Source organism: Pelophylax lessonae (genome assembly GCF_965119305.1).
Source record: "Pelophylax lessonae genome assembly, chromosome: 7".
Lineage (NCBI taxonomy): Eukaryota > Metazoa > Chordata > Amphibia > Anura > Ranidae > Pelophylax > Pelophylax lessonae.
The window spans coordinates 234947792-234963738 of NC_138774.1; the positions used below are offsets into that span (position 1 = coordinate 234947792).

General features: G+C 42.6%; 1 protein-coding gene across 1 annotated transcript in view; it reads left to right on the forward strand.

Moving 5' to 3' along the window:
• Positions 1-15947, forward strand: part of IRAK1 (interleukin 1 receptor associated kinase 1) — a 188404-nt gene that overhangs the window by 136747 nt on the left and 35710 nt on the right. The window contains exons 7-9 of the mRNA XM_082264522.1: positions 6295-6409; positions 8768-9088; positions 15563-15634. Coding sequence (XP_082120648.1) covers positions 6295-6409; positions 8768-9088; positions 15563-15634 — 508 coding nt within the window. The remainder of the gene's footprint in view (positions 1-6294; positions 6410-8767; positions 9089-15562; positions 15635-15947) is intronic.

Sequence of the window (15947 nt, forward strand, 5' to 3'; positions counted from 1 at the left end):
CTTTATTTGATCAAAAGGATTATACAATTGAATTAAAAGGAAGTGTTTGCGATTTCACAGTCAGCTACACATTTGTTAAACATTATGTAATGATTATTCAAACACACAATTGCAATGCCTTCATTGAAAATGGTTTAACTATGATAATAAAACCAGTTCTTTAGAATGGCCCTGATCACGCCTCGTAATTTTTGTATTATCTGTACTGTATGACGCAGGAGAGATGACTGTACAGGAGAGTAAATATTAGGGCTTGAATAACCGGCCTCTAGTCAGTCCAACAGGGGGTTAACTCCAGAGTACTGACCCACAGTGCCAGCAATATTTCATGTTTAGAGGAGATGCGATGTCTGAACCATTTTTCAGTTTTAATGCATCATTAACATTTAGAAGGCAATCTTGATGGGTTGGCAAGGTGTCAGATTTTCAGATCTAGACCTTTTTATCTCATGTGCAATACACAAAAAATGAAACGGAACACATGTTTGCCTCTTGTCTACAGCCAAGAGTGCCTCCCAAAATACATTCTAGTGGGTCTAAAGGGATTATAGTCGGGGTCACCCTTCGCCTATCTATAATGATGTCATTTAGAGCGCTGCTGCATAGTTGTAATTTAAAACAGCCACTAGTTCAGTCCATAAAGGTTAATACAAGTGTTTTTTAGTGCAGTCATTTTTATGTTTGAAACAACAACATTCATACTCCCACTGAAATCCGCTTATACCTGCTTAGTTTTAGTTTTGGGGTTTACCCACTCCATTAGATTGTAAGTTCTTCTGAGCAGGGCCCTCTTAATCCTCTTGTATTTTATTGTAACTGTATTGTCTCCCTCTAACATTGTAAAGCGCTTCGTAAACTGCTGGTGCTATAGAAATCCTGAATAATAATAATACACCTGGCCATGCAGTTTAGTTATTCCAAGTCTGTCTCTGGTAAAGACTCGTACTATCCAGTGTTTATTTTGTCGAGGACAATATTTTCGCCATAGTTTTCATCAGCTGCACGTTTTTCAGTTACGAATGCTAAACGAAAATAAAAATTAGAATTCGCACAATTGATGAAAACTATGACAAAAGTCCATTCCAATTTTCATATAGTCAACTAAAATCGAATGGGTTTAGTTCAATTGCAATGCATTATTTAGGTATTTCTCTAGAATTGCCAAACTAATTATATACTCCTAGAGGAAAATTCTTATACCATGTTATTATTTATGGTATTAAAGTTTAACCATACACTACAGACACGGATTTAGCCGTTGTTGATGTAGTGATGTAGAATGTCTTTATAAATAAAACCAAGTTTCATAAACAAAAATATTGCTTTTTGACAAACAGAAGTGCAACTTTAAGATATAAAAAAAAACAAAAAAGAAAACCCCTAAACTCTATTGGCTGTAATGCCAGGCTGCAAGTGGGGATGGGGAAGTAAATGGGAGTGAGGGAGTGCACAGAGCAGGGTACATTATACTTTGGGGATGGGAAAGTAAATGGGAGTAAGGGAGTGCACAGAGCAGGGTGCATTATACTTGGGGATGGGGAGGTGACCTGCGAGTAGATAAGGGGAAGTAAATGGGAGTGAGGGAGTGCACAGAGCAGGGTGCATCATACTTTGGGGATGGGGAGGAGACCTGTGAGTAGGGAAGGGGAAGTAAATGGGAGTGAGGGAGTGCACAGAGCAGGGTGCATCATACTTTGGGGATGGGGAGGAGACCTGCAAGTGGGGATGGGAAAGTAAATGGGAGTGAGAGAGTGCACAGAGCAGGGTGAATTATAATTTGGGGATGGGGAAGTAAGTGGGAGTGAGAGAGTGCACAGAGCAGGGTGCTTTATACTTTGGGGATGGTGAGGTGACCTTCGAGTAGGGAAGGGGAAGTAAATGGGAGTGCACAGAGCAGGGTGCATTATTCTTTGGGGGTGACAAGGTAACCTGCAAGTGGGGATGGGGAAGTAAATGGGAATGAGAGAGTGCACAGAGCAGGGTGCTTTATACTTTGGGGATGTAGAGGTGACCTGCGAGTAGGGAAGGCAAAGTAAATGGGAGTGAGGGAGTGCACAGAGCAGGGTGCATTATACTTGGGGATGGGGAGGTGACCTGCGAGTAGATAAGGGGAAGTAAATGGGAGTGAGGGAGTGCACAGAGCAGGGTGCATCATACTTTGGGGATGGGGAGGAGACCTGCAAGTGGGGATGGGAAAGTAAATGGGAGTGAGAGAGTGCACAGAGCAGGGTGAATTATAATTTGGGGATGGGGAAGTAAGTGGGAGTGAGAGAGTGCACAGAGCAGGGTGCTTTATACTTTGGGGATGGTGAGGTGACCTTCGAGTAGGGAAGGGGAAGTAAATGGGAGTGCACAGAGCAGGGTGCATTATTCTTTGGGGGTGACGAGGTAACCTGCAAGTGGGGATGGGGAAGTAAATGGGAATGAGAGAGTGCACAGAGCAGGGTGCTTTATATTTTGGGGATGTAGAGGTGACCTGCGAGTAGGGAAGGCAAAGTAAATGGGAGTGAGAGAGTGCACAGAGCAGGGTGCTTTATACTTTGGGAATGGCGAGGTTACCTTCAAGTAGGGAAGGGGAAGTAAATGGGAGTGAGGGAGTGCACAGAGCAGGGTGCATTATTCTTTGGGGATGACGAGGTAACCTGCAGGTGGGGATGGGTAAGTAAATGGGAATGAGAGAGTGCACAGAGCAGGGTGCTTTATACTTTGGGGATGGGGAGGTGACCTGTGAGTAGGGAAGGGGAAGTAAATGGGAGTGAGGGAGTGCACAGAGCAGGGTGCATCATACTTTGGGGATGGGGAGGAGACCTGCAAGTGGGGATGGGAAAGTAAATGGGAGTGAGAGAGTGCACAGAGCAGGGTGAATTATAATTTGGGGATGGGGAAGTAAGTGGGAGTGAGAGAGTGCACAGAGCAGGGTGCTTTATACTTTGGGGATGGTGAGGTGACCTTCGAGTAGGGAAGGGGAAGTAAATGGGAGTGCACAGAGCAGGGTGCATTATTCTTTGGGGGTGACGAGGTAACCTGCAAGTGGGGATGGGGAAGTAAATGGGAATGAGAGAGTGCACAGAGCAGGGTGCTTTATACTTTGGGGATGTAGAGGTGACCTGCGAGTAGGGAAGGCAAAGTAAATGGGAGTGAGGGAGTGCACAGAGCAGGGTGCATTATACTTTGAGGATGGGAAAGTAAATGGGAGTGAGAGAGTGCACAGAGCAGGGTGCTTTATACTTTGGGAATGGCGAGGTTACCTTCAAGTAGGGAAGGGGAAGTAAATGGGAGTGAGGGAGTGCACAGAGCAGGGTGCATAATTCTTTGGGGATGATGAGGTAACCTGCAGGTGGGGATGGGTAAGTTAATGGGAATGAGAGAGTGCACAGAGCAGGGTGCTTTATACTTTGGGGATGGGGAGGTGACCTGTGAGTAGGGAAGGGGAAGTAAATGGGAGTGAGGGAGTGCACAGAGTAGTGTGCATTACACTTTGGGGATGACAAGGTGACCTGCAAGTGGGGATGGGGAAGTAAATGGGAATGAGGGAGTGCACAGAGCAGGGTGCTTTATACTTTGGGGATGGGGAGGTGACCTGCGAGTAGGGAAGGGGAAGTAAATGGGAGTGAGGGAGTGCACAGAGCAGGGTGCATCATACTTTGGGGATGGGGAGGTGACCTGCAAGTGTAGATGGGAAAGTAAATTGGAATGAGGGAGTGCACAGAGCAGGGTGCATTATACTTTGGGGATGGGGAGGTGACCTGCAAGTGGGGATGGGAAAGTAAATGGGAGTGAGAGAGTGCACAGAGCAGGGTTAATTATAATTTGGGGATGGGGAAGTAAGTGGGAGTGCACAGAGCAGGGTGCTTTATATTTTGGGGATGGCGAGGTGATATGCAAGTGGGGATGGGGAAGTAAGTGGTAGTGAGGGAATGCACAGAGCAGGGTGCTTTATACTTTGGGGATGGCGAGGTGATCTGCAAGTGGGGATGGGGAAGTAAATGGGAGTAAGGGAGTGCACATAGCAGAAAACTAGACGGTCTGGGGAGGCTGTTATTCTACACAGTGCTAAGCACTGCTGCCTTGCTGGGAGGGGAAAGCCCTCACCATATCACATGAAGACAGACACAAATCCAATGGAAGAGTTGCCCTTCTGTGGTTTGCTGGGCATTGTTCCAGAACTCCCAGGCAGCAGGCAGACCGAGGGAGTCTATGTCTCTCAGCCAATAAATCTTGCTGGTAGTCAGGGGGCTGGGGCTTTAACAGACAGACAGCGCTCCAAGGAAAGTGGAAATTCTGGTGGGTACCGGAGATTTTAGTCGACTAAAATGTACTGGAGATTTTAGTTGACTAAAATATGACTAAAACGATTAAGATGACTAAAATACAGCTAAAACTAAAATGGCATTTTAGACAAGACTATGACTAAAACTAAATCAAATTTTGATGTCACAATGAACAGTAATACTATCATGGTATTAAGGATTTTTGTATTATAATAACTTTGTGGCTATAACAACAATAGTCTGCCTAATGGCAAATCCTCCACCACTGCAGTCTTTGCTACTGTTCTAGAGCCCAGGGACAATCAAGTCAGTTGATGGGATTCCCCTGATGATATAATCAGGAACCGTCCTTCAGTTCCGTCTTCCAAACAAGTCTGTACAACCTTCTGCTATGATGACGTATGATGTGACAAGTGCTGCTGCCGATGCCCCATTACTGGCTGTTTATCCAGACTTTGCCTTTCCTGGTTGGTTCGTACATGTGTCTTTCACAGCGCAATGTTGCTAACATGGACCAGACTGCAGAAATAAAGCTTTGACTCCCAAAAGTGTTTTTCTTCCATACAGTAACTTTTAGAGCAGGATGGAAAGGAGCAGCAATAATGGTGCCACATACACGGAAATTTTCTAGCAGTTTTTAGCTGCAAAATATAGATTAACACAATCCAGAATCAAACCTGCTACAGTATATAAAGTGTTGGCAGAAAGTTGTCAAGATCCTTTGTCTCTGTAAGTAAAGTGGTTGAAATTGGTTGAAAATTGTGCATTCCGATGTAAGATTATTCTGTTAGGTAGTTAGAACATTATTTTGACTTGTATTATATTTAACCTGTACAGGGTGTACCCGATTAATCCTTTAATTTTTGTGTCTCATTTACAAAAAAAACTTTATTGCATTTGTGAATAATATATCGTTAATAACCACTTGACCTCTGGAAGATTTCCACACTTCATAACCAGGCCATTTTTTGCGATACTGCACTGAGTTACTTTACCTGACAATTGCGCTGTCGTGCAACACTGTACACAAACAAAATGTATGTCTTTTTTTCACACAAAAAGAGCTTTCTTTTGGTGGTATTTAAATGCCTCTGCGGGTTTTTTTTTTTTTTTGCGCTATAAACAAAGACGACAATTTTGGAAACTAAAAGAACTATATTTGTTACTTTCTGCTATTAAACATATCCAATAAAAAAATGAAATACATTTAATTTCTTGACAAATTTAGTCCAATATGCATTCTTCTACATGTTTTTGGTAAACAAAATCCCACTAATGGCACTTTTCCACTGCAAGTACCGGCTCGGCTCTACTCGGCCCTGCTTGGCCCGGTTTGCTTTTATTGCTATTATTATATTTTACGGTCGGCAAGCGGCTAATGAAACAAATTACAGAATAACATGTATACTTTTTATCTTCAGTAACACTATGTTTTAACATAATCCTGATCGAAGTAGAAAAAGAGTATTTTTATTTGGTTACATAGTTTGTCATTAGTCTATTGGCTATAGATAATTAAAATCATTTTTGCAAGGCTTCTTCGTCCTGAAAAAAGATGACTTATGTAATACTTTGTTATTTTAGGTAATCACAGAGTTACTCCTGAATAAGCAGGCCCAGGGCAGAAATTTCTTTGGCCCTCAGGAGGCTATACAGGTGGAAAAGCTGAAGTGGTGAATCATTTTTCATTTTTTTCCCCAAACCGTGACTAACAAGATAAACTAAAAAGGAAAGCATTCCGGAAAAGTACAATGTCAAGTTTTGTTTGACAGAGTCAAATGGTAATTTACAGAGAGAACAGAGCACATAGCATCTGTGTGGGTGTAGTTCCCTTTTGAGGTTAAAATTAGATACAGCTGTACAGTTTGACTTCCAGGAAAACACGTCGTCGGTTATAATTAATTTGTTAAACTAGTGATGTATGCATTTCTGTGTCACTGATCCGTATTTTGCAACTTGCGGCTGTACTGACATGTGATGGTGTGTTAATCACCTTACACTGATTTTTGTGGCTTCTCTGCAGTCTTCGTCACCCAAATATTATTGACCTGGCTGGTTACTGCATGCAGGGAGAGGAGTACTGCCTTATTTATCTGTTTCTACCAAATGGCTCTTTGGAAGATCGACTGCAACTCCAGGTATGACCAGCAGGGCGGGGCTACATGGTATCCGCATCCATTATAATAGGAAATAAAAGAGACATTCTATTTAAAACGTGTCTAAACCCAAAGACAACAATTTAAAGGATAAGTTCACCTTTTAGGAAAAAAAAATCATAAATGCACAATTCTTTTTTGCAGGTAAAAAAAATGTCCATTTAATAATTTTTTCTTTTGGAACCTGTAAAACATTGCACCAGCGATCAGAAGATCACTGGTGCCATGCAGGTCTCCTTCGGATCTGTCAGTATATCTGTGTACCTGTACATCCCGTAGGTACAGGCAGACACACTGACAGGCAAAAATAAATCAATGCATTACCACGGTGATCCACAGCGCTGTGGTAGTGCACTGAGAACTACAAGCCGACAACCACAAAGGATGTTGGGGCTTGTAGTTCATTCACAGAGCTGTGTGAATGAATGACGCGGCCCTGTGGGCAGAGCCCCGTACAGCCATGCTGTTTTTTAAAAGTGACAGCTAGTATGGGAAACTTCTTCCCATACTGCTGCCACAGGGGAGACTGCAGCCCACTGCCACGGGGGGGGTGGGGGTGGGGTTTTGGGGTTTGCGGCTGCAGCATTGGGAACATGTTACATGTTCTGCCCTAAAAACGGGTGGAACATGTTCCCAAAGGTGAGCTTCTCTTTTAATATTACAATTTTTATTTGCCTAACTGTTTAATAAATCTATATTTTCAGGAGATGAAAACACTACATTTTTTATTTTTTTATTTAAATGTATAATTTTTTTTTATATTTAAAGTGGAAGTACAGCCTAATACCTTAAATTCTCCCTTGAAATCATTAATGTAAGCTGAGTTCAGCGTTGTGTCAGAATGAAAAAATCCCAGTTTTTCTCCCTTTATTCTGCAGTTTTCAGTGCTATCACATGACTTCAGTTCCTCTTCCTGCTGAGTCCAAGAGCAGCAAATGGGTGTGGTTACTGAAAGCTAGTGACATCACTTCCAGGGAGGGGCACTGTTCCTGTGTAGCCAGGGGCCGTATACAGGATGGGAGGAGCTGATCATAGGTTCCCACCCAGTGTTCGCTCATCAGTAAGGATGGGGGGGGGGGGGGAACTGTCAGTGTAGCTGGAAGTGCTCTGGGATCTCTGCTCAGTCTATAATTATAATACAGGCAACCACACTGTCTACGTTTCCACTATTGCGACTTGTCATGCTTTGGATACACAAAGTCGCATAAGAAGTCACAGTCCATAGATTTTAATTGCAACCGTTCCCATCTATGCGACTTTTAAAAGGTACTTGCACTACTTTGATGCAACTTTTGATGCGACTTTGATCCAGAGAGTGTAAAGTTGGATCAAAGTCACACTCTAAATCGCAATAGTGGAAACGTAGACTAAAGCTCAGTTTCCAATAGTGTGACCGGTCATGCGACTTTGGACACACAATATCACATGACAAGTCACAGCCCATTGATTTCAATGTCAACCTTTCCCATCTATGTGACTTTGAAAATCAGCGACTTTGAAAAGGTACCTGCACTACTTTGATGCAACTTTGAACCAGAGAGTGTACAGTTGGATCAAAGCTGCACTCAGTCGCACTCCAAAGTCGCACTCTAGCCTAGTGGCTACGTTTCCACTAGTGCGACACTTAAGTTGTGCGATTTAATGTGCTAATTTGCCTGCAGCTTTGATCCAACTGTACACTCTCTGGATCAAAGTCGCATCAAACTAGTGCAGGCACCTTTTCAAAGCCGCTGATTTTCAAAGTCGCATAGATGGGAATGGATTCCATTGAGATCAATGGGCTGTGACTTGCCATGCGACTTTGTGTGTCTAAAGTTGCATCACAAGTCACACTAGTGGAAACGGAGCTTAAAACTCATTACTCACATATAATGAGCAATAGAAATCAATCTTCCTACCTTATTTCTTTCATATATTGTGCCGGTCACGTGACCCCCCCCCCCTTCTTTCTCTCTCCCTCTCTGAGGAGAAGCTGCTAGCTTAAACTAGGTTATGAATACAGGAGATCATGGGAGGGGTGGGGGTGGGGCTGGGCAGGTCTACGCATGCCTGTCTAAGAAAGACCGACAACCTTTTCAGGAAGTGAAAGACCGCTTAGCAAATTCAGATAAAGGGAGATAGCGACTAAGAAGCCCCTTATGTCATAGCTTTAGGCAGGTGACAAGTATTGTATTGAGACATCAGGGGAAGACTTTGTGGGTGTCTACAGGGTGATGGGGGAGCTTTTAATTTTTTCTAATTTTAATGTAAATTTTTTTTTTTTTTTTTCAATTAAACTTTATTGCCAGGTCTGCATAGCTACATTCTAATTGTCTTTGTTATAACATTTGTCTTTCGCAGGGCAGTTTTCCAACCCTCACGTGGAAGCAGCGTCTGAGTGTCATGCAGGGTGCAGCTTGTGGGATCCAGTTCTTGCACACGTGCCAACCTAGCATCATCCATGGAGATATCAAGAGTTCCAACATCCTCTTGGACCAGGCCTTGGTGCCCAAAATAGGGGACTTTGGCCTTTCTCGATTCAGTCGGTACACATGTGATGCAGGCAAAAGCCGCACTTTGGCACGGACCAGCACTGTGAGGGGTACGCTGGCGTACCTACCTGATGAGTATGTGAAAATGGGAAAGCTTACTTTTGAACTGGACACTTACAGCTTTGGAGTGGTGAGTACTGATCTTTCCTGACATACAGAGGCATGACTCCAAGTCTTCATATCTCTGTATAGCTCTGTTCATATCCAGCTTCTGGGTCCAATGCTGAGTGGCCAGCTTGATGCATTGTGAATACATGAGGCAGCCATCTGGCACAGACACCAATCAGAGAATGCTATTTTCTGAATCAATGCAAAGCATTCTCTGATTGAATGAGGTGGATAGGCAGGTGGTGATATCATGCTCCCCAGCTTATCCAATCAGAGAATGCTGTGCATTAAATTCTCTGAATAGCGCCCGTGCTGACTGGCCGATCTCCTGTGTTCAGAAAGCAGCAGCCCAGCCATTCAGCACGCAGCTTCCATTCAGAAGCTAGTGGAGATCACTGAAGTAGCAGCATCTTCATTAGTGATTTCCAGGTTCCGCATTTCCAGCTTCAATTTCTCAGGTATAGTATATACATTGTTACATTGGTCCAAGCTGCACTAAAGTAAGTATGTAAGGTCATGATAGGGGGATTTAGGGCTAAGTTTAGCCTGGGTTGCTTCTTCTTCCTTGTTATGGGGAGGGGGAAAAAAAAAAATCTCTTATCCGACTGAGCTTTAACCACTTAAGCCCCGGAGGATTTGGCTGCTAAAAAAACAGGGGGTATTTTGCGATTCGTCACTGCGTGACTTTAACGGACAATTGTGCGGTCGTGCGACGCTGTACCTAAACGAATTTGACGTCCTTTTTTTCCCACAAACAGAGCTTTCTTCTGGTGGTATTTGATCACCTGTGCGATTTTTTGATCACGCGCTATAAACAAAAAAAGAGCGTCAATTTTGCAAAAATAACAATATTTTTCACATTTTTTTATATGAAATTCCCCCCAAAAAAAAAGTAAAAATCAAAATTTTTTAACATTTTCAGCCAATTTGTTTTATGCTACATATGTTTGGTAAAAAAAATCGCAAAAAGCGTATTTTGATTGGTTTGCGCAAAAGTTATCGCGTTTACTAACTAAAGGGAAATATTTTTGTCATTTTTGTTGTTTTTTTTTAAACGCGTAATGGTGGCGATCTGCAATTTTTTTTTTTGCGGTACTGCGACATTGGGCCGAACAGATCGGACCCTTGACTGACATTTTTGACACTTTTGGGGTTACCAGTGACATTACTACAGTAATCAGTGCTATATGTATGCACTGTTACTGTAAAATTATACTGGCAGTGAAGGGGTTAACTTTATTTGAGAGGGAGGGGCTGTGTATGTCCCTAGGGGCGTGATTCTAACTGTGATTGGCTGTGGCTTGAGCTGTAGGAACACTGATCAACGGTCCTACATAGTAGAACCGTATGATCAGTGTTTCTACACAGGGGAGAATGACAGGCGGCTTGTTTACACAAGCCGCCTGCCTTTCTCCCTCTCCCCCGACGATCGCAGAGTGACCGGCGGACATCGGGTCCTCCGGTCACACGCGCAGGGGGGTCCGTGACCACGCGGGAGCGCGCCACCGCGCGCTCGCTCCCCAGAGCCTCACAGGCTAGTGACGTATATATACGTCACTTTGCCTGTGAGGGGCTGACCGCTGCAGTATATCTACTTGCGGCAGTCGGCAAGCGGTTAAAACTACAGCAAATTGACATGAGATACTACAGACTTTTCCGAATATTTAATGTTCCATGTTTCTGAATGTATTGGATGTATCAATGTAACCTATATGATGGAATGAGATGAACATCATGTGCTTTGACATTCCTTGTAAGCTTATGTCGGATAACAATAAAAATGTTTTAAAAAAAAAAAAAAAAAAAAGTAAGTATGTAAAAATATACCATACCTGGAATTCATTTTTAATGTTGCAGACCAGGCTTTTTCTAGCACTTTTTGTTTATAATCCGTATTTTTTGCCTTGGAAAATGACTCATAACCCCCAAACATTTATACATTTCTTTTTTTAGCAGAGACCCTAGAGAATATAAATTAGAACCAAAGAGCATGTAGAGAGTATAAAAATGATATCTCTAAAGAGTAGGGGACTTTTGAGGAAGTGTTCATGTCAATGAGGTGAGCACAGTATCACCACGATTATGAAATACAAATTGTATTGGTGTTCCAATTCATTAAAAACATTATTAGTAAAATTCCATATTTTTATCTTCACAGCTGAGACAGTACAGTCCAGTATAAACAAAATGTGATCTGTAGATGTGGTCCAACAGGCGGGCTGTGGATGCCTCTCCCGTCTCGCCGCCCCACTGCCAAGTGGTCGTGACAAAGGTCAGGGAGACTGGGTACAGTCCGATATCCCTCAGACTTGACTCTGGGGGTACACTGGGTGTCAATAGGTCACCCTCACTTTGTGACTACATCACCCCATTGGGAGACAGCAAAAAACTGAATATGATTTTGTTGTTATAGATGAAAAATTAGTACCCTGAAGAACCAGTTTCTGCGAAACATGTTGGACCACATCTACAGACCACATTTTGTTTATACTGGACTGTACTGTCTCAGCTGTAAAAATAAAAATATGGAATTTTACTAATGATGTTTTTAATTCATTAAAATACCAATAAAATTTGTATATCTTAATCATGGTGATACCATTAACACTCTTTGGAGATATAATTTTTTACTCTCTACATGCTCTTTGGTTCTAATCATATACTGGGATGTGGAAGTGTTGACTGTCTCTTGAACTGATAACTGTTTTGCCAAATACTCCTATGGAATATAAAGGCAATCATGCAATTTTTTAATGTCACACGCTATTTGTGCAGCAGTTTTGCAAACGCAAGTTTTTTGAAAAGAATACACTTTAATGAATTAAAAAAAACAAAACACAATAGTTACCACAATTTTTTTGTATAATGTGAAAGATGATGTTATGCCGAGTAAATAGATACTTAACATGTCACGCTTTAAAATTGCACACGCTCGTGGAATGGCGACAAACGACTATATTTAAAAATCTCCATAGGCGACACCTTAAACGCCCTTACAGTAAGCACTTTGCACTAGAATTGTTGCTCTTGCTCTAATGTTCATGGTGATACCTCACACGTGTGGTTGAAATACCGTTTACATATGCGTGTGCGACTTACGTTTGCTTCTGCACGCAAGCACGGAGGGAGGGGGGTGCTTTAAATTTTCTTTTTTGTTGTTTAACTTTTTATTATTACACTGTTCAGTGAAGGTAAACATCCCTTGTAATAGAAAAAAGGATGACAGGTCATCTTTATGGAGAGATCTGGGGTCAAAAAGACCCCAAATCTCTTCTTTACCTTTTAAAAGCAAAAAAAATAATATATATATTAATGCCTGGACAGGAAGTGACGACATGACATCGTCATGGCCTTAGAGTAGATCAAAGAGTGTTAACTCTTTGATCGCCTATGGGAGCAGCCGGCCGTACCATCGGATGGTTTCTCAGGGTGAACCAGCAGAAACTGTAAGCCTGAGAAACACCAGCGAGCAGCAGGGGGGGACGTCCACTTGTGCCACTTCGGAAACCGTTCCAGCTTGCAGACAAAAAATGGTACCAGGGTTATGGCTAATATCTTTAGTCATAATCCCGGTAAAACACTTGCAGACCGCAATGTGTATAAATATCTATTTTCTAAATGGTGTTTCTGTTGTATTTTAGATTGTCAGTGAAAAAAGGCTCTGTCAGTAAATTGTCTGTTTTTGTCAGAAAAAAAAAAAAGCAGGTTGTATGGAGTTGGCACCCCTGGTCATGGGTTTTAGATTGACTTTTGAACATCTTGCGTATCTGACATTATTAGGGAGACTAACATATTTTGTAGCACTTCCGCATTCTGTGCGCCATTTTTTGCTATCCCTGAATGATGATGGATCTTTCTCCAATGTTTTGGATTCCTGCTCCACCTAGTGGTTAAAAAAAAATCTTCTCCATGCTAAATTAAAATCAAAGTAAAAAGTTGGGTAATAAACATCAAACTTTTTATGATTATTTCCTTTGCATACAGTGAACACTGCATGTTTACGTAGCGGGTGGAAGGGAAGTATAGCCAACTACAGACATATTTCCTGTGTATTTTTTATTGCTCAAGTAAAATCCTTAGTCATATTTAGTGTCAGGCTTACATTCATGTTTAGCCTTTTATCTGCATTCTTTGCTGCTTCTAAATCCACACTTAAATCACAGCTCCAGCATGTGCAGCAATTGGATGTACGAGGGGTCTGCTTTATGAAGCCCATGCTCGGTAATTTCCTCTCTTGCTGCATCACTAATCAGATTCAAACTTCCAGGTCAGCTCTGTATGTTGTTTTTGGTCCTGACCAACATTTTCATTAGACAAGTGGGTGTGTTTGGGGATTCCTCTCTTGAATTAAAGCTGGGGTTCTTATATCACCAGACTACAGTCACAATGGAGTGAAGTGGACTGGTGTATTGCAGGAAATGCTGGGTGAAAAACCACAGACGCTTTTTTTGTTTGGAGTATACCTTGAAGTAGCCATTTCATTTTACCCCCTTCATAACCCGGCCATGCAACACTGTTCCCAAATTAAATCGATTTTTTTTTTTTTTTTTCAAACAAATTGTGCTTTGTTTTTTTTCTTTGTTGTTTAACCACCTCCTGGGTTTTTTTTTATATATATATTTTGTGCTATAAACTAAAAAAGACTGAAAATTTTGAAAAAAACAACTATTTTTTACTTTCTGCTACAAAACATACCTAGTAAAAAAAAATTGTAATCTAATTTAGTCATAAATTTAGGCCAAAATGTACTCTGCTACTTGTCTTTCATAACATTGAAGTCAATGCAGGTCGCTCCAGGTCGCCCCAAAGAAGCTCCGGACCCTTTTTCTAAGTCGGAGCGACTTGTGTCGCTCTTATTACAACGGGTCCACAGCTTCTCTATGGCAGGCGACCTACGGCGACCTGGTCGCCTGACAGGTCGCCCCAGTGTGAACGGGGTCTTAATGTATATTAGTTGGTTTGTGTGAAAGTTATAGTGTCTTTAAACTATGGTGTACATATACTGGAATATTTTTTTTATACTACTAATGGCTGTGATCAGCAACTTATACTTGACAATCTGACACAAACTGACACGGGGGGGGGGGGGGGATTAACTAATTGCCACTGACATCCCCAGTAACACTAAGTCCTCATGCACACAGGGCATTTTTACAGCCCCCTCTAGGAGCGTCAGGCTTTTTTTTGCAGCCTAAAAAAAACCCTAAATGTTATTCTATGGCCTCATTCACACACAGGACCTGTGTTCTGAGGACCGGTGTTACAGGCCCTTTGAGTCTGGTATGGATCTTGAAAAGGGAACCCCACGCCAAATTTCCAAAAATCATGAAGGGCCCCTCTGACCCCGCCCAGGGTCCTTTACTCCCATCATGGGGCCCTTTGTCCCCGATGGGGACAAGGTACTTTGGGGTGGGGGGTTGCAGAGTCTCCCCTGCCTCAAAGCACCCACCCCCCTCATGTTGAGGGCATTTGGCCTGGTATGGTCCAGGGGTGGAGGGTGCTCGATCGTCCCTTTTCCTGACCTGTCGGGCTGCATGCTCGGATAAGGGTCTGGTATGGATTTGGGGGGGGGGGGGGCATGCCTTTTTTTTTTTTCTTCTCATTTTGACGTGGGGTTCCCTTTTAAGATCCATACCAGACTCAAAGAGCCTGGTATGGAACTTGGGGGGGGACCCCACGCCGTTTGCTTTTTTTTTTTCCATTTTGCCCTTCAAGATCCTTAGAGCACAAGTCGCACCACAAGTCAGATCATCATGATCCAAATTTGATGCAACTTCTATTCAAATCAATGGGCTGGAAGTCGGATCAAAGATGACTCTCATAGGCAACCATTGATTTTGAATAGAGGCAGAGAAACGTTGCTAAAAGCTAACGCAGCTAAACTCGCATTAACGTCAATGGAATAAGCTACTAAAAGCATGTTTTTACAGCCTGGATTTTTCCTGGCGTTGGTAGTGTTTTAGCAGCTCATCTTTTTTTTTTCTAAAGCCCTGTGTGCATGAGGCCTAATACAGTGATTAGTGCTAATAAGACTAAGGACACTGGCACGGAAGGGGTTAACATCTATGGCCAATCAAAGGAATTACTGTGTGCCTAACAATGTTTACTGTGTGTGTTGTGCACTGTTTTCCCTAAGCAATGTGCTGGTTTTTACTCTATGCTTTGCAGGGAGAAGAAAACCGTCACATCGCCGCTTTTAGAAGAGATCCCTGTGGTGTTAAAAACACAGAGCTCTCTTCTGTCAATCGCTCAGCCGATCAGCGGGTGCCAGCCATAAATCATTGGCTGGGACCCTCTGATCTGCTTGTGCTGCAGTGAATTGAAGCACTTCCGGGGCTGCGAGCGTGCGTCCCCTACCCCCCTTATCCGGAAGAAAAGGAGCACATACATGTACGTGGTCCGGTACATTAGTGCCGCTCTACCACAGTATATCTGCTGGAGGCTGTGCCTAAGTCAGTAGTTAACTGCATATTTTATCTGTTTTTGTTTGTTTTAGGTCTTACTGGAAATACTGACAGGACAAAAAGCTGTAGATAATGAAGAAAGCAGTTCTCACACTAAGTATCTGGTAAGTTTTTGTTTGTTTTGAAGATTAATTCATGCCAGAATGAACATTCCAGTTTGGATAGATGCTGCCAGATTTAATCACCCACCAACGTCTTCCATGTAATGGGGATCCTGGTATCTCTGCATTCCCTGAACCACCCACCTCTTCTTCTGTGTAATGGAGATCTTGATATCTCTGCAACTCTGTATTTCCAGAACTGCCCACCTGCTTTTTCCACATAGTGGGAATCCTAGTATTTCTGCGTTACCAAGATCTCCCCCACCTGCTTCTTCTGTGTAATGGGGATCTCAGGTTCTCTGCATTTCCAGGACCT